The 19199-nt window shown below is 29.1% G+C and overlaps 2 protein-coding genes across 2 annotated transcripts; one reads left to right on the forward strand and one right to left on the reverse strand.

Annotated features, from left to right (window-relative positions):
- Positions 1-6: 6 nt before the first annotated feature.
- On the reverse strand, positions 7-2709 carry LOC130443797 (60S ribosomal protein L11). The gene is made up of 4 exons (XM_056778636.1): positions 2652-2709; positions 2145-2288; positions 1902-2088; positions 7-288 (listed from the first exon to the last, which is right to left on the reverse strand). The coding sequence occupies exons 1-4, from the start codon at positions 2655-2657 to the stop codon at positions 50-52; spliced, it is 576 nt and encodes a 191-aa protein (XP_056634614.1). The 5' UTR covers positions 2658-2709; the 3' UTR covers positions 7-49.
- A 596-nt stretch (positions 2710-3305) lies between these two features.
- LOC130444451 (phosphatidylinositol 3,4,5-trisphosphate 3-phosphatase and dual-specificity protein phosphatase PTEN) lies at positions 3306-18490 on the forward strand. Its single transcript, XM_056779575.1, has 5 exons — positions 3306-3716; positions 6057-6248; positions 6320-6916; positions 8511-8842; positions 14725-18490. Exons 1-5 carry the CDS (start codon positions 3668-3670, stop codon positions 14923-14925), a joined length of 1371 nt encoding a protein of 456 aa, XP_056635553.1. The 5' UTR covers positions 3306-3667; the 3' UTR covers positions 14926-18490.
- Positions 18491-19199: the final 709 nt, after the last annotated feature.

A 19199-nucleotide genomic window follows, 5' to 3' on the forward strand; every position in this document is an offset into this window, starting at 1 on the left:
TCTATATATGTGAAAAATTTTTATGTAACGATGTTAAACTTCAAACACCTCATTTTTTACTAGCTAAAATTATACCGTCGTATTTCTGTTGGAACCACTTCATGGCGTCTTCTTTTGTAAGTCTATGGGAAAATCCAACTTTACCTTTCTTTGCTCTCCTGTGAGCAACGTTGAATCCTGGTCGACCCAATACTACGTAAAAGTCAAGACCATAAATACCTATGCTTGGGTCATATTTGATACCAAGATCAATGTGTTCTTGGATACCAAAACCAAAGTTACCGGATGCTGAAAACAAATTCAAGATTTTACAATTATTATATGCAGAAGAAAAACTATGGTTAACAGTATATTTTAAATAATTTCACTATAGGTTACGAGATTTTTGATTTCTTTGGTACTAGTCTAACTTAGAAATAGGTAACAAACCATCAAATATATTAAAAAAAATAAAGATATATCTAAAGCCTGATCAATAAAATAGGCATCAACCTTCAATTACCATAATGCTAAGTAAGAAAAAAAGGGAGAAAGAGAATACGCCGCCTAAACCTTAAGACACCATTGAATACATGGATGGGTCAGAAATGTGATATAGCTCTTCATTCTCATTGTCAAACAGTTATTAAACCACTAAACTTCCATGTCGTCAACTCAAGGCTGAGAAAGGAGTCTCAAAGAAAACTTGATGAATTACAGAGTCCTTTTAGGGTATAAAATGGTTCTACAAGAAAATTTTAAAACAAAGAAAGCTTTCCAGGCTGGAATCATCACTAAAACTTCTTTCCTAATTTTGATACGAGTAGATCCAAAAGGTATTTGTATCTCAGCAACAACAAGCTTTCCATTATCTTTCTTCTTTGGAAGAAAGAATCCGGTGATGGGAAATGTACAGGAAAGGACAGTACCAAAAAATGAAAGGGCATCAATAAAAACTTTACTGTGATGGAAAGGAGGCTGGGAAAGAAAATACACCACCCAAACCTTAAAAATACACCATTGAATATGTAGATGGTTCAGGAATCACCACAGAAGCTAGGACTATTGAAGAAATACTAGTAACTCTAATATCTCTGTCTGGAAAATGGTTCTATGAGAAAATTTTCTAACAAATAAGCATTACCAGACTGGAATCACTCCCTAAAACTTCTTTCCCAATTTTGATAAGGGTAGGTCTGAGAGATATTTGTACGTGAGGGAAAATAACTTTCTATTAGCTTTCTTCTTTGGAAGAAAGAATGTGGCTATCACAAATTGAGCAAGGGTATTAAATTTCAGTTCATTGATGAAAAAACTAATTAGAATTTTGTGAGTCATAGATTTTGAAAACAGCTCCGAAGTGGGATATAATGAACCTTAAGATCTTCATATTCTACAGAAGTTTACACTAAATAACCTCTAATATGGTTATCGGTACCAAAAAAATTGATATTCGGTTTAGAAAAACCTTATATCCTTTTTTAGCCCAAATCAACATCCTAAATAGAACTATACAAATACAAATATCAGCTTGCTCCAATTAAAAGTGTTTATCAGTAAACTAGTGGGTTTATAATTCAGATATATAAGATTAATGAACCCAACACAATCTAAATGGAAAGTAATTGAACTTATCAACCATTTTAACTTGTAATATCACTACATATTTCCTATTGAATACTAAAATGAAGTTTATAGTGTAAAATTCATTCCTCTTGTTCAAATTTCAATAATCAAGTAACAGGGAGAAAGTAACTGAAATGACTATAGACTAAAAGATCTGATGTGTAAATTTTATGATTAAAACCTTCCTAAACAAAAAAAAACAACAGATTGGTCCTAGATACTAATTAAATGAGTTAAACATATTATTACTAAATAAAATGAGAAAAATTGAAATATAAGTTTTATTGTAGACTTACCTGAGAAATTATCCCTTCTCAATTCATATTCTCTAACTTTCAAGCCCCTTTCTAGGATCTCTTCAGCTTTGGCTCCCCTTACAGTACAATGTACTGCAATTTTTTCGTTACGACGGATACCGAAAGATCTTACAGTATATCTGGCTTTTGAAAATACAGGTTGTTGTCCTGTAAGTTGTTCTAACACCTACAACGATTAATTTTTGTATTTTGGTTCCATAACTGAAAATAATAATTAATTACCTTTGCTGCACGCGTAAGTCTGTCACCAGATTCTCCTACGCAAATGTTTAGACATAATTTACGGATGTGTAATTCTCTCATATGATTTTTTGTTTTGTCTTTAACTTCTTTTTTGTCTTTTCCATCCTTAGCTTTAGCTACGGGCTGAAATTTATAGAATTTATGAAGGTTAAAGTAAAAAGTTTTAAGTTCTCAGAATTGGTTTATATGTTGCCTTTTTTATTAATGTTTAATAAAAATATAACAAATATTAATAAAATAAATTTGATATTATTCATATATACTATAATTCGTAATAAGTATATTAACATATTTAAGTCCAAAACATCAGCAGACATAGAGGTTATGATATTATTTTTCAATTTTATTAATTAAATTTTTGAAAAATATTAAACAAATTCGAATTTGAGAAGTTTAAATCTATTTATTACGTATGATTTTTGTTAAAATATAGAAGAATTAAACAGATGATTTAAGAAAAATATATTTATTTAGAATTCTACTCACCGCCATTGTTAATCAGACTTGTTAAAGATGGAGCCACGAGTAAAAGAGTGCGTTCTAATCACCGAAGCTTGTCATATGTCAAAAAGCATATTTCATAATAGTGGGAAAATTTTTCGAATTTTATTTAAATTTACAATTATTCTTATATATATTAATTTAACACTGTATAGTATAATTTTAGTTCTAACAACTTGTTAAATTTTCTTAGATTAAAATTTCAGTGGAGACTTGAATAATATCTAAATAATCTTTGATTTTTTCCAATTTATTTCTTATTTGTTTTTCTACAATGAAAAAATTTGAAAGTATTTTATATAATATAATTAACATCTTTGAATGTTAATAATCTTCAATCTATTTCAAAAAGAACAAGTATCGAGAATATCCTAATGGAAAGTTCCAAGAGGTGAAAAATTAAAGAGATATAATAATATAATTAATAAAAATTATTTAATTGTGGTAAAATAATAATTTAATCAAGGTCAATGCAAGGCCAATTGCGGAACGTAGTCCTGACGATGTAATCGACTTTGATTTTCACATCTACCTTCTTTGTTTATTTATGGTGTATAATAAAAGAGAATGCTATGCTACTAACAATCAGATTGAATCACACATCTGATGAAAATAGAAACTCTTTCACAAAAGATTTACACGAAGTGGAAGGGGAACAAGTCCAGATCAGAAGTGACAGTTTTAATTTTCCTCGATTTTTACTAAAAAATGAGTTTTTTCCAAAGAATAAATGTATTAAAAATAATCGCTTGAATGTAGTGTCGATATAGTGCAAGAAAACTACACGAAATAGTATACAAGGTACTTACAAAAGCCCTGTGGCTTTCTACCTCATGTAAACATTGCCAAGAACGTTTCAGATTAGTTTTTTAATTTCTTTATTATGGAAAAATCTAGTGAACTGTTTCATTTCTTGAACTTGACTTTACAATGTTTCGAAAATTACAAAGAACTGTGAAAATTAGGTGTAATCAATCACGAAAACCTGATGTTAATGTTATATGGGTCAGTGTTTTAGTGTTAGCAGAGCCCAGGATGCACCTCAGCCAAGTAAGTTGTTAATTTTATTCACACATTATCAAATTTATGTTTTTTTCTGTTTGTATGTTAATTTCCATATATTTTTAAGTTTGTTTAGAATCCATTGGAATAGTATTTATTTCAAATAGTGAATTTTACAAATTTTTGTTACATTAAATTACTTTTTTTAGTGTTAATATTAATTTAGTATTGTTTTAATATAATTTTTAATAAACAGTATGTTAGAATAATAATATAATTCATATAAAGCTACTAATTATAATTACATATATAGGGCTCAGTTTCTTTGTACTTGTAAGTTAATGTTAATTTTATTCTATTTTCCGATATTCTATTCATTTGTGGAAAGCTTGTACTGTTTTTATTAATTTAGGGACATTAAATAAAAAAAATGAGAAATATTATCTTAATAACATTTTATGTAATAATAAGTTGAAAATGCCCTTCACCTTCTATTTGGCAATATCCCAGTCTTTTGTACAACATTTTACATCTGGTAATTAAATATTTGTTGCTATACCTTGTATTATACTTATAATCAAATATGTTTTGTATAAGTTTTTAAATATCTTTTCAAAAAGGATTCTAAAGGCGAAAAATCTGTGTAATTTGATGGTTTCCTATATAATTCTAGTTCCTGGACCCTTTTTCAATGAATTCATCACAATAATATATTTTTTGACACTCATTATATCCTATTGGAAACTGATTTAATTTTTTTGTATAAAGCTAGTTATTTGTGTGAATACATGGGTGTTAAATTTTTATGTCGAACTTAGATTGATTGGAATTTCAAATGTTTTGTAATAAAAAATGCAATTTTAATTTTTCCAATTATCATACCGGGAATGAGTAATTTTTTTAACAAAGCTATTAAATCATATCTCATGATGGAACATTGAATTTCGTTGTGCAATAATTATTAATTTTTTATCAGGGAATATTAATTTCTTTCATTTATAGATTTTTATTTTATAATTTAAAATCGTCCATAAAGGATTACCTATTAGATTATTGTTTTCATATTAAAAATATCAAAAATTTCATTTTTTTCCGTTATATCATATAATTTTGCATTTTATTCATTCGAAATAGAAACTTATCATTCTAAATATTATAAAGATGATACCCAAAAGATATGCAACACTCACTACAAGTAATATTTTAATGTTAAATGAATATACAAGGTGTCTCAAAAATATTATTTTCTTTACCTCATTTTAATAGTAATGATATTGAAGTTTTTTTGCTGTATGCCCAATATTGAATTATTAGCTTTGTTGGGTGGTGTGATTCCAAATCAGTTTAGGGATTGATCGCATGCACACACAAAGCTCAGATTATTCAATCATACAGGATTTCTTGATACTTTCATTGTATGCAAGCTTTTAGGGAGAAATCTAGTTAATTTTGGATTAAAAACCAACTAAAAGTCAGCATGAGTTAACTGATTGTAGTATTTTTATATAAAAAAAATCGTTTCTGGTTGCAAGTTTAACCTTGTTGGTTGGTGATTTTGTTGTCCTTTCTAAATCTAATAAGGACTTTGATTAAAACATTTAATACCAATAAGCAAACTATAAGGGCTTACTTGCTAGTTTAACATGGCACAAGTGAGTACTGGCCACCTATAGATGACCAATGGCATTCCATATTATTAGATGACCGTGTTAAGTTGGAAAACCTGTCACTATTCTATTTTCGCGCCTGTTGAGCAGAGCAGTTCATTGAGGAAATGCTATTCTCACGGTTTCGAACTATATTATTAGTTCCAAAGGTGAAAGATCTAGTAGGGCTTTTGTTTGAGGCACTGTACTCTTTCCATTTGCACTCTAGTTTTTATTTTATCGATATAGGACCATCACGTGATGGCTCCATACGTTAAAATGTATGTATCCAGTGGAGTATCTTCTATGAAATACCTAATGTACAACCAAATGCCTTTTTACATGCCCAAATCGTATTTGGTACTTATGTGTTCTTGCCAGAGCAATTTTGGATCCAAAGTGACTCCTATATTTTACCTTCTGGTAAAAAGAACGAGCTCGGTTATTTTTGGGTTAATCTTTAATTCCTGAGATTGGTACCATCTGTTCATGTACTGCAAGGCGCTTGACATGGGACCTGGCAAGAAGGCGACGCCCTTTTTTCAACAAAGATTAACTTGATGGTCTAAAAAGCTCTCGAAAGTATACTTATACGAGTATACGTTTGTTTATGTTATAAGTTGAGGTGATGTACTGAAATAGCTTATGTTGAAAGTAAAAAAAATTCACTATTTCACACTTGAATGTATATTTAAGAGAAATAATAAAATAGAAATATTTTTTGATGTAATTATCTTTCCAGGACATGGTATTAAAACTTATTTAGTACAGCAAGCATCCGAAACAACTTTATCAGACAACAAAATTGAACAATCCATTGACAGTGTAATGGCAACATCATTCACTAATATGAATATTACAAATCCTATCAAAGGACTTGTTAGTAAAAGAAGAAATAGATACAAGAAGGACGGTTTCAATCTAGATTTGACTTGTATCCTTTTCATTATAACATATAAACGTATATGATTGAATAGTTTAGGTTCCTTAATATTTTTTTTCTAGATATAACCGAAAATATAATAGCTATGGGATACCCGGCTTCAAAAATAGAAGGCGTATACCGTAATCACATAGACGACGTGGTGAAATTTCTCGACAAGAAACACCCTGACCACTACTACATCTACAATTTATGTTCGGAACGTAGTTACGATAAAATCAAATTCCACAACAGAGTGAAAATATTCCCCTTCGACGATCACAATCCCCCCAAAATCGATTCGATCAAACCCTTCTGCAACGACGTCCAGGAATGGTTGTCGAAAGACAAGAAGAACGTCGCCGTGGTCCATTGCAAAGCCGGAAAGGGTAGAACCGGAACGATGATATGCTGTTATCTTCTACACAGCGGTATGTACAAGACAGCGGAATCGGCTTTGAATTATTACGGGCAAACTAGGACCCAGGATAAGAAAGGAGTGACGATTCCGAGTCAAGTACGTTACGTGCAGTACTACGAGACTTTGTTTAAAAATCAACTCGATTATACCCCTGTTTCTATGTACATAAAGGAGTTTATACTTAATCCGGTGCCGAATTTTACGGGAGGACAGGGTTGCCTCTCTTTAACTATATCCCATCAAACTCTATTTAAAGAAGGTAAGAAAAATACGTTTTAATACCATTATTATTGTATTTTGAATGTATCGAGTGGAATTTATATTAACGGTACCAGTTAAATTGATAGTTGTGTTGTATATGGGTCGTACATCGTAATAATTGTGTTCAAGTCATCCATAAATTGTTGTCTGATCGGTAAAATGGTAGAGGAATGTAGGAAATTGGTAAATTGTTAGGTTATGTCTTTTTGTTTTATTTATTTCTTGAAATTTACCAACACTAATGAACCAAATGTTCAAAATTTACTTAAAATATTTTGATCTGTACACATAAATACGAATCCTTAACAAAAATTAATCAAAAGTTTACAATTTACATATTAATCAGTATAACAATATACAAATCCCAACACTAATGAACCAAATGTTTGAAATTAACTTTGGTTAGCACAAATTTAAAATTTAAAACACTTTTTGTCATTTGGTTACTAACATCAATCACTAGTCTGAATGATATACATACTGTCTGTTTCCCAAAAATATGAAAAATTTTCTTGGAAATGTTTTATTAAAAAGTAATTGTCTCGTAAACAGGTCAAACATCAGTAAAATTACATAAAAGTCATCAATTCAGTGTTGTCTAATCGTTAAAATAGTGGTGGAATATAGGAAATTGAGAAATTGTAAGGTTATGGCTTTTTGTTCTATTTATTCGACTGTTTGATTAAAATTTAATTATAAATCTGTAACACTAATGAATCGATTGTTTAAAATTTACCCACAGCATTTTTATTTGTACACATAAATACAAATTCGTAAGAATAATGAACCAAATGTTTAAAATTTACTTTGATTAGCATCAATTTATCATATAAAACACTTTTTGCCATTTGGTTACTTACATCAATCACTACTCATGCAAATATACAAATCGGTAAAATACTTTCCTGTTTCATTTATTTAACTGTGTTATCCAAAAAAAAAAAAGAAAATTTGCCATAGAAATTAATAAATTGCTAGGTTATGTTTTTCTATTTTATTTAATTAATTCTCCATTTTCTAAAAATTGATAATTTTTATTGACAGAATTATTAAACAAAGTAGGTGTGTTGTGTATCACGAAAATCGTGTTTACGTCATCATTGTGCAATGTTGTCTGATCGTCAAAATAGTTGAAAAATACGGGAAATTTCAAAAAATGATAATTTTCATCGATAATTCCAATTGAACAAAGTAGGTTTGTTGTATATCATGAAAATAATATTCACGTCATCGATGCAGTGTTGTCTAATCGTCTAAATAGTAGTGGAATGTGGGAAACTGATAAATTGTGAGGTTATATCAATTTAATTTGTTTACGCTACAAAAAATAGTTTGTGTTAAATGTATATTATTGAATTATTTATCATAACCTCATTATACGTTTCCTTGACCTAAATACTTTTTTAAAAGTGTGGCAACGGTTAGATTGTTGACATAACCTCATTATTTAACATTTCCTTGATCTTTATACTTCTATTAAAGTGTTGAAACGTCGATCAAATGTGCGTGTATTGATTTTTTTGGGTTAACATGCTGAAGTTATACAAAAAAATGCTTAATGTTCTGTTTTGATATTTGATATTCAATTGTAGGAGACAAGTACACGCCGAAAGTGCAAAAATTGAAAAAGAACGATACGTACGAAGTGAAAAAGAGCGATACATCTTTTACGATAAAATTGGATTACTGCCTACCATTAAAGGGCGATATAAAAGTAGAATTTTATAATAAAACGATGATGAGGAAAGAGAAACTCTTCCAATTTTGGTTCAACACGTTCTTCATCAGCAATACCATGAACGGTTTTCTATCGAGGAACGGGAGCGGCGATGAAGTTTGTTACGTCGTCGATTTCGAGAAAAACGAATTGGACATTGTGAACAAGAAGGACAAACAGAACAAAATGTTTCACGCGGATTTTAAAGTGAGTCTAGTCTACTGTTGATCGAAAAATATTTTTAACCCTAAATATTTCATATAAAAATTATCACAGCAAAAGGATTTGTGTTTTTTATAGTGGCGCTGTTTTGTTTTTTATTTTTTTTTTTGTACAGACGAATTTTCTTTTACAGTCGCTTACTGCCTTATTTCTATTCCGATGTCCTTTAATTCCTATTCGTCTACTCTTATCTTCGTGTGCTTCTACTTCGGCTTCTGTCGATTCTCCTCATAACAAGTTTTGTTAAATTTTTCAGTCTCTATTGTTTTTTAGTGCCCTAATTTAACTGATTTTATTTATTGTGTGAGTCACTATGAGTGTTTTGATCCATTTTGATCATTTTCCATTTCAAAACTTGCGTTTTAGACAATTTTCGACATTTTTTTACTATAAAACACGTGTTTTAATCAATTTTAGACAAATTTTCACTCAAAAACTTGTGTTTTAATCAATTTTTTATTTAAAAATATGAGTTTTAATCAATTTTGTAGGGTAAAGCAGGTGTTTTAATCAAATCATTACTATTTTCCATTTAAACTCATCGTTATGAGTGTTTTAATCAATTTTAGACTATTTTTCACTCAAAAACTTGTGTTTTAATCAATTTTTTATTTGAAAATATGAGTTTTAATCAATTTTGTAGGGTAAAACAGGTGTTTTAATCAAATCACCACTATTTTCTATTTAAACTCATCGTTATGAGTGTTTTGATCAATTTTAACCATTTTCTATTTCTAAATTTGCGTTTTAGACAATATGCGACTATTTTTTACTATAAAACACGTGTTTTAATCAATTTTAAACTATTTTTCACTCAAAAACTTGTGTTTTAATCAATTTTTTATTTGAAAATATGAGTTTCTAATCAATTTTGTAAGGTAAAGCAGGTGTTTTAATCAAATCACAACTGTTTTCCATTTAAAGTCATCACTATGAGTGTATTGATCAATTTTAACCATTTTCTATTTAAAAAGTTGCGTTTTAGACAATTTTCGATTATTTTTTTACTCTAAAACATGTGTTTTAAATAATTTTCTACTCTATATTTTATATGAAATCACCAGTTTTAACCAATTTTTACTTAAAAACAGGTGTTTTAATCAAGGTTGGACGATATTCTACTTCAAAACATGTTTCAATCAATTTTTGATTTTCCTCATTCAAAGCACGTGTTTAAATCATCTTTCTGTTCCAAAACATGTGTTTTAATCAATTTTTGACATTTCCTACTTAAAATCGAGCGTTTTAATTGACATCTGTCTCTATTATATATCAAAACACAAGTTTTAACCAATTTTTCAATCAAAACAACGGGTGTTTTCAACAACGTTTGATTATTATCGTTTCCAAAACATATGTTTTATCAACGTTGGACGATATTCTACTTCAAAATATATGTTTCAATCAATTTTTGACTCTCCTGGTTCAAAATAAGTATTTTAACCAACTTTCTGTTCCAAAGCACGTGCTTTAATCAATTTTCGACTCTATTTTATACTAAAACACTAGTTTTAACCAATTTTTACTTCAAAACAGGTGTTTTAATCAAGGTTGGACGATATTCGTCTTTAAAAATATATGTTCTTATCAATTTTTGACTCTCCTGGTTAAAAATAAATATTTTAACCAACTTTCCGTTCTAAAGCACGTGCTTTAATCAATTTTTGACTCTATTTTATACTAAAACACTAGTTTTAACCAATTTTTACTTAAAAACAGGTGTTTTAATCAAGGTTGGACGATATTCGTCTTTAAAAATATATGTTCTTATCAATTTTTGACTCTCCTGGTTCAAAATAAGTATTTTAACCAATTTTCCGTTCCAAAGCACGTGCTTTAATCAATTTTCGACTCTATTTTATACTAAAACACTAGTTTTAACCAATTTTTACTTCAAAACAGGTGTTTTAATCAAGGTTGGACGATATACTACTTCAAAATATATGTTTCAATCAATTTTTGACTCTCCTGGTTCAAAATAAGTATTTTAACCAACTTTCTGTTCCAAAGCACGTGCTTTAATCAATTTTCGACTCTATTTTATACTAAAACACTAGTTTTAACCAATTTTTACTTCAAAACAGGTGTTTTAATCAAGGTTGGACGATATTCGTCTTTAAAAATATATGTTCTTATCAATTTTTGACTCTCCTGGTTCAAAATAAATATTTTAACCAATTTTCCGTTCCAAAGCACGTGCTTTAATCAATTTTCGACTCTATTTTATACTAAAACACTAGTTTTAACCAATTTTTACTTCAAAACAGGTGTTTTAATCAAGGTTGGACGATATACTACTTCAAAATATATGTTTCAATCAATTTTTGACTCTCCTGGTTCAAAATAAGTATTTTAACCAACTTTCTGTTCCAAAGCACGTGCTTTAATCAATTTTCGACTCTATTTTATACTAAAACACTAGTTTTAACCAATTTTTACTTCAAAACAGGTGTTTTAATCAAGGTTGGACGATATTCGTCTTTAAAAATATATGTTCTTATCAATTTTTGACTCTCCTGGTTCAAAATAAATATTTTAACCAATTTTCCGTTCCAAAGCACGTGCTTTAATCAATTTTCGACTCTATTTTATACTAAAACACTAGTTTTAACCAATTTTTACTTCAAAACAGGTGTTTTAATCAAGGTTGGACGATATTCGTCTTTAAAAATATATGTTCTTATCAATTTTTGACTCTCCTGGTTCAAAATAAATATTTTAACCAATTTTCCGTTCCAAAGCACGTGCTTTAATCAATTTTCGACTCTATTTTATACTAAAACACTAGTTTTAACCAATTTTTACTTCAAAACAGGTGTTTTAATCAAGGTTGGACGATATTCGTCTTTAAAAATATATGTTCTTATCAATTTTTGACTCTCCTGGTTAAAAATAAATATTTTAACCAACTTTCCGTTCTAAAGCACGTGCTTTAATCAATTTTTGACTCTATTTTATACTAAAACACTAGTTTTAACCAATTTTTACTTAAAAACAGGTGTTTTAATCAAGGTTGGACGATATTCGTCTTTAAAAATATATGTTCTTATCAATTTTTGACTCTCCTGGTTCAAAATAAGTATTTTAACCAATTTTCCGTTCCAAAGCACGTGCTTTAATCAATTTTCGACTCTATTTTATACTAAAACACTAGTTTTAACCAATTTTTACTTCAAAACAGGTGTTTTAATCAAGGTTGGACGATATACTACTTCAAAATATATGTTTCAATCAATTTTTGACTCTCCTGGTTCAAAATAAGTATTTTAACCAACTTTCTGTTCCAAAGCACGTGCTTTAATCAATTTTCGACTCTATTTTATACTAAAACACTAGTTTTAACCAATTTTTACTTCAAAACAGGTGTTTTAATCAAGGTTGGACGATATTCGTCTTTAAAAATATATGTTCTTATCAATTTTTGACTCTCCTGGTTCAAAATAAATATTTTAACCAATTTTCCGTTCCAAAGCACGTGCTTTAATCAATTTTCGACTCTATTTTATACTAAAACACTAGTTTTAACCAATTTTTACTTCAAAACAGGTGTTTTAATCAAGGTTGGACGATATACTACTTCAAAATATATGTTTCAATCAATTTTTGACTCTCCTGGTTCAAAATAAGTATTTTAACCAACTTTCTGTTCCAAAGCACGTGCTTTAATCAATTTTCGACTCTATTTTATACTAAAACACTAGTTTTAACCAATTTTTACTTCAAAACAGGTGTTTTAATCAAGGTTGGACGATATTCGTCTTTAAAAATATATGTTCTTATCAATTTTTGACTCTCCTGGTTCAAAATAAATATTTTAACCAATTTTCCGTTCCAAAGCACGTGCTTTAATCAATTTTCGACTCTATTTTATACTAAAACACTAGTTTTAACCAATTTTTACTTCAAAACAGGTGTTTTAATCAAGGTTGGACGATATTCGTCTTTAAAAATATATGTTCTTATCAATTTTTGACTCTCCTGGTTCAAAATAAGTATTTTAACCAACTTTCTGTTCCAAAGCACGTGCTTTAATCAATTTTCGACTCTATTTTATACTAAAACACTAGTTTTAACCAATTTTTACTTCAAAACAGGTGTTTTAATCAAGGTTGGACGATATTCGTCTTTAAAAATATATGTTCTTATCAATTTTTGACTCTCCTGGTTCAAAATAAGTATTTTAACCAACTTTCTGTTCCAAAGCACGTGCTTTAATCAATTTTCGACTCTATTTTATACTAAAACACTAGTTTTAAACCAATTTTTACTTCAAAACAGGTGTTTTAATCAAGGTTGGACGATATTCGTCTTTAAAAATATATGTTCTTATTAATTTTTGACTCTCCTGGTTCAAAATAAGTATTTTAACCAACTTTCTGTTCCAAAGCACGTGCTTTAATCAATTTTCGACTCTATTTTATACTAAAACACTAGTTTTAACCAATTTTTACTTCAAAACAGGTGTTTTAATCAAGGTTGGACGATATTCGTCTTTAAAAATATATGTTCTTATCAATTTTTGACTCTCCTGGTTCAAAATAAGTATTTTAACCAACTTTCTGTTCCAAAGCACGTGCTTTAATCAATTTTCGACTCTATTTTATACTAAAACACTAGTTTTAACCAATTTTTACTTCAAAACAGGTGTTTTAATCAAGGTTGGACGATATTCGTCTTTAAAAATATATGTTCTTATCAATTTTTGACTCTCCTGGTTCAAAATAAATATTTTAACCAACTTTCCGTTCCAAAGCACGTGCTTTAATCAATTTTCGACTCTATTTTATACTAAAACACTAGTTTTAACCAATTTTTACTTCAAAACAGGTGTTTTAATCAAGGTTGGACGATATTCGTCTTTAAAAATATATGTTCTTATTAATTTTTGACTCTCCTGGTTCAAAATAAGTATTTTAACCAACTTTCTGTTCCAAAGCACGTGCTTTAATCAATTTTCGACTCTATTTTATACTAAAACACTAGTTTTAACCAATTTTTACTTAAAAACAGGTGTTTTAATCAAGGTTGGACGATATTCGTCTTTAAAAATATATGTTCTTATCAATTTTTGACTCTCCTGGTTCAAAATAAGTATTTTAACCAATTTTCCGTTCCAAAGCACGTGCTTTAATCAATTTTCGACTCTATTTTATACTAAAACACTAGTTTTAACCAATTTTTACTTCAAAACAGGTGTTTTAATCAAGGTTGGACGATATTCGTCTTTAAAAATATATGTTCTTATCAATTTTTGACTCTCCTGGTTCAAAATAAATATTTTAACCAACTTTCCGTTCCAAAGCACGTGCTTTAATCAATTTTCGACTCTATTTTATACTAAAACACTAGTTTTAACCAATTTTTACTTCAAAACAGGTGTTTTAATCAAGGTTGGACGATATTCGTCTTTAAAAATATATGTTCTTATCAATTTTTGACTCTCCTGGTTCAAAATAAGTATTTTAAACCAATTTTCCGTTCCAAAGCACGTGCTTTAATCAATTTTCGACTCTATTTTATACTAAAACACTAGTTTTCGCCAATTTTTACTTCAAAACAGGTGTTTTAACCAACATTTGATTATTATCGATTCCAATACATATGTTCCAATCAATTTTTGAGTCTCCTACTTTAAGACACCTGTTTTAATCAACTTTCTTTTCCAAAGCACGTGCTTTAATCAACGTTCGACTATTTTTGATTCCAAACCATATGTTTTATCAACATAGGTCGATATTCTACTGTAGAAACATGCATTTTAATCAATTTCTGATTCTCCATTCTAAAACATGCGTTCACCTTTATTATTTCGAAGAATATTCGAGAAAATCTTCGCATATACATTAACATTTTGGTATATTTTTCAGCTTACGATACTTCTTCAAAGGATCCCCCGAGACGATTGTTGTCCGACGTCGTACGAACGCCACCCCCACGCCCAAGACACTCCCAGCGAAAGTTCAGCCGAATCTTCGGACGATTACACGAACGAAGAAGAAGATTGGGACAGCGGCGAAGGAAATTCCCTATTACCTAAACACGAACCCTGTGATTCCTCTAAAAGTTGATCTTCGATTATTTACTGATTCACATAATACATAACTGTATATATATATATATATATATATATATATATATATATATATATATATATATATATATATATATATATATATATATATATATATATATATAAAGTTTGTTAGATTGTACATTGGCGTGTACAGATTTTTGTTTTCGCTTCGGACGTTTGTTACAGGGTATAGCGGAAGCTCAGTTTTAGGTTAGGTTATCGAAAATAAGAAGGGTGTGTGCCGAAATGACGGTAGATACTGTACGTTTTGTTGCCCTGAGAGAGGTTATTTGAACGAAAAAATGTTGAAATTAAAAAAAAAAAAACGTTGGGGAACGAAGAGTTTCGTTTTTTTTTGTACTCCGGTGTCTATAAGTATTTGTACGATGCTTGTTGTTTATGTTTTGGTTCGGATTTTCAATTACCGTGTGTTTGTTTCGGTATTCGATTTTTTTTTCTACTTAAAATCGAGCGTTTTAAACGTTTTTGCCTTATTTTTACTCTAAAACACGTTTTAATAAATTTTTTCTATTTATTATCGCAAAACATTAGTTTTAGACCTATTGTTTACTACAAAACTTGGTTTTCCACTAATTTTCATCTATTTCTCACTCTAAAATGTGTGTATAATGATTTTTTATTCTTTCTTGTTTCAAAATATGTGTTTCGGCTAATTTTTTCCCCGAATCTATAGTTTCAACTAATTTTGTAATACAAAACGTGTGTTTTAACGATTTTTCTACTGACAAACGTGTGTTTCAGCCAATTTGCTCCACTTTTCGTATTTAAGTCACGAGTTTCAATCCATTTCCTAACCTAAAACGTGTTTCAGTCAATTCTTCACTCTAAAGCACGAGTTTGGACCAATTTTTTTTTATATATCTTGTGTTTCATCTAATATTCGGCACTTTTCCTTATTACACGAGTTTCAATCCATTTTCTAACCTGAAACGTGTGTTCTCTTATGACAAACGTGTTTCAGTCGAGTTTGGGCCAGTTTTTTTCCATATCTTGTGTTTCTTATAATATTCGAGACTTTTCTTATTACACGAGTTTCAATCCATTTTCTAACTCAAGGTATGTGTTTCAACTAATGTTTTACTAGATTAAAACATGAATTTGAAGCAATTTTCTTTTCGAAAACATGTGTTTTAATCAAAACACGGGTTTTGACTAATTTCCTACTCCACATTTTGTTTTTCATTATATATTGAATATTTCCAGGTTTCAGTTTATTATCTAACCTAAAATATGTGTTTTAATGCATGTATAGCGTTTTTCCACCCCAAAACCAATTTTCTCGTGTCAAACGTGTAAATCAGTCAATTATTGCAAGTTTCTTCTTCAAAATTTGATTTTTAATTCATTTTCTAACCTATAATGTGGGTTTTTTGTTGCCAAACATGTTTAATTCCAAAACATGAGTATCGACCAGTTTTTCATTCCACACCTGGTGTTTCATCCAATATTGGTCCATTTTCTTCTCATAACATGAGTTTCAATCTATTTTCTAACCTAAAATGAGTGTTTTATTCAATATTTGACTTTTCCTTGCTCCAAAACATGAGTTCAAAGCAATTTTTTGATGCTAAACATGTTTCGGCAACTGTTTCATTCCAAAACACAAGTTTCAACCAGTTTTTCAATTCACATCTGGTGTTTCATCCAATATTGGACCTTTTTTCCTCATTATATGAATTTCAATCTATTTTCTAACCTAAAATGAGTGTTTTATTCAATATTTGACTTTTCCTTGCTCCAAAACATGAGTTCAAAGCAATTTTTTGATGCTAAACATGTTTCGGCAACTGTTTCATTCCAAAACACAAGTTTCAACAAGTTTTTCAATCCACATCTGGTGTTTCATCCAATATTGGATCTTTTTTCCTCAATAAATGAGTTTCAATCTATTTTCTAACCTAAAATGAGTGTTTTATTCAATATTTGACTTTTCCTTGCTCCAAAACATAAGTTCAAAGCAATTTTTTGATGCTAAACATGTTTCGGCAACTGTTTCATTCCAAAACACAAGTTTCAACCAGTTTTTCAATTCACATCTGGTGTTTCATCCAATATTGGATCTTTTTTCCTCATTAAATGAGTTTCAATCTATTTTCTAACCTAAAATGAGTGTTTTATTCAATATTTGACTTTTCATTGCTCCAAAACATGAGTTCAAAGCAATTTTTTGATGCCAAACATGTTTCGGCAACTGTTTCATTCCAAAACACAAGTTTCAACCAATTTTTCAATCCACATCTGGTGTTTCTTCCAATATTGGATCTTTTTTGCTCATTAAATGAGTTTCAATATATTTTCTAATCTAAAATGAGTGTTTTAAGCAATGTTTAACTGTTGCCTGCTCCAAAACATGAGCTTTAAGCAATTACATGAATATCAATCTATTGCCTACCCCATAACATGTGTTTCAAGCAATGTTTTACGTCATTTTTACTCTAAACATGTGTTTTATATTGTTCTTGACAAGTTTCTATTCCAAAACATGTGCCTCAATCAATGTTTCACACTTTTCTACCCCAAAATATGTTTTTCAAATGTTTTTACCCCAAAACATGTGTTTAAAGCAATGTTCAACAATTTTCAACTTCAAACAAGTGTTTTACATAATATTTGTTTATTATTGAACAATTTAAAACCAATATTAGAGTATATAGGGGTGAGTTGGTGTCGGATAAGAAACTAGCTAATCAATTTACCCTTTATACCGATGTGTGACAACCATTCCACATATGCTGTACCCCCTATAAACTACAAAAATACTGTTTTCTGAACTAAAAATACTAATAACAACCCTCAAATTTAAAAAAAATGTCTATATCGTAGAAACCAAATAATCTCTTCGTTTCCCCAAATTTCATGTTTGTTTTTTTGATATTTCGTTCAATCGAGTGAAAAAAAAATGATTTAAGTACAAATATTTAAGTTGTAAGATAAAATTGCGATCCTAGGAATTAGTTTAAACATTTTAATAAAATTATTTTTAATCAAAACGATTTCGTCGCCGTTAAATAATTTTTCAAATGAAATTTCCAATACACCCGGTATATATTTTGGAATCGCACGGAATCAGATCTGGACGGATAACGCGCCCCTGTTCGTTTTACAAAATTTTATTATCCATTCTGGGATACACTGTAATTTAATTATAAAAAATATATATCATATAAAAGTATTTTATATATTTTTTTTTAATAGAAAAAAAAATGATGTACAAATTAATTTTTTTTTAATTTATTTTCCTATTTTTTAAGTAAAGTACGAAGTTTATTTTTGTATAAGTGAAAAAATGATTGACCGTTTCGCTTGCCTCGATTTCCGACTTACCCTGTACGAACACCTAATAAGGGCGACTCCACTGTGTAAATATATATATTTATATATATATATTTTTTTTTAAAAAGAAATTAATTTTTTAAGTATCGTTTACTATTTAGCGAACAGATTTATTGTTTAATCTAATTTTTAAAGTGAAAAAGTAGGAAACGAAAAAAAAATCAAGTTATGCCCTACGACCTTTAAGATACGTGAAAAATAGAATACAAATATTTTTATATGTGTTTATTTTATTTATACCTACCCGATTTTTCAGCCCACCGACTAAATATGTTGATCCGGTCCTGTCTACAATAATAGTGTTGCCAAACTTCGAGGTTAGAAGCTCCTTACCGGAATTTTCAGAACAGTGATTGTTTCATCAATTTACATTTTTAGTTCGATTCTTCTTTTGATACTTTGAATCGACAAACGTATTTTTACAAGAATCGAATGAATCGTAATCGATTGTTTAGAAATCGCTTTTTGTTGACGGACATTGATCAGGATGGTTGCTGCATATGGCAGTATCAGTTTTACTATAAGCGTGCAATTTAAAAATTATTTGTCTTGTAAGTAGGATAATTCTAAAGCTTTTCTAATGTAATTTGTACTAAAAATTTATAATTAGAAGGTATCTCATAGAATACAAATATTTTTGTCTTCATTTTATTTATACCTACCCGATTTTTAAGCCCACAGATTAAATTTATTTATCGTTTCTCAACTAATCCGGTCCTGTCTACAATATTGTGTTGCCAAACTTAGAGGTTAGAAATTCCTTACCGGGACTCTTTATAAAAAGTTTGTTTCATCAATTTACATTTTTAATTCTTTTTTTCGTAAACTACCATTTTGAACCAAAAAATGATATAACGTTAAAACGATTTAGCAATATTGATGATTTGAATCGAAAAACTTACTTTTACAAGAATA

Source organism: Diorhabda sublineata, chromosome 5 (assembly GCF_026230105.1).
Source record: "Diorhabda sublineata isolate icDioSubl1.1 chromosome 5, icDioSubl1.1, whole genome shotgun sequence".
NCBI lineage: Eukaryota > Metazoa > Arthropoda > Insecta > Coleoptera > Chrysomelidae > Diorhabda > Diorhabda sublineata.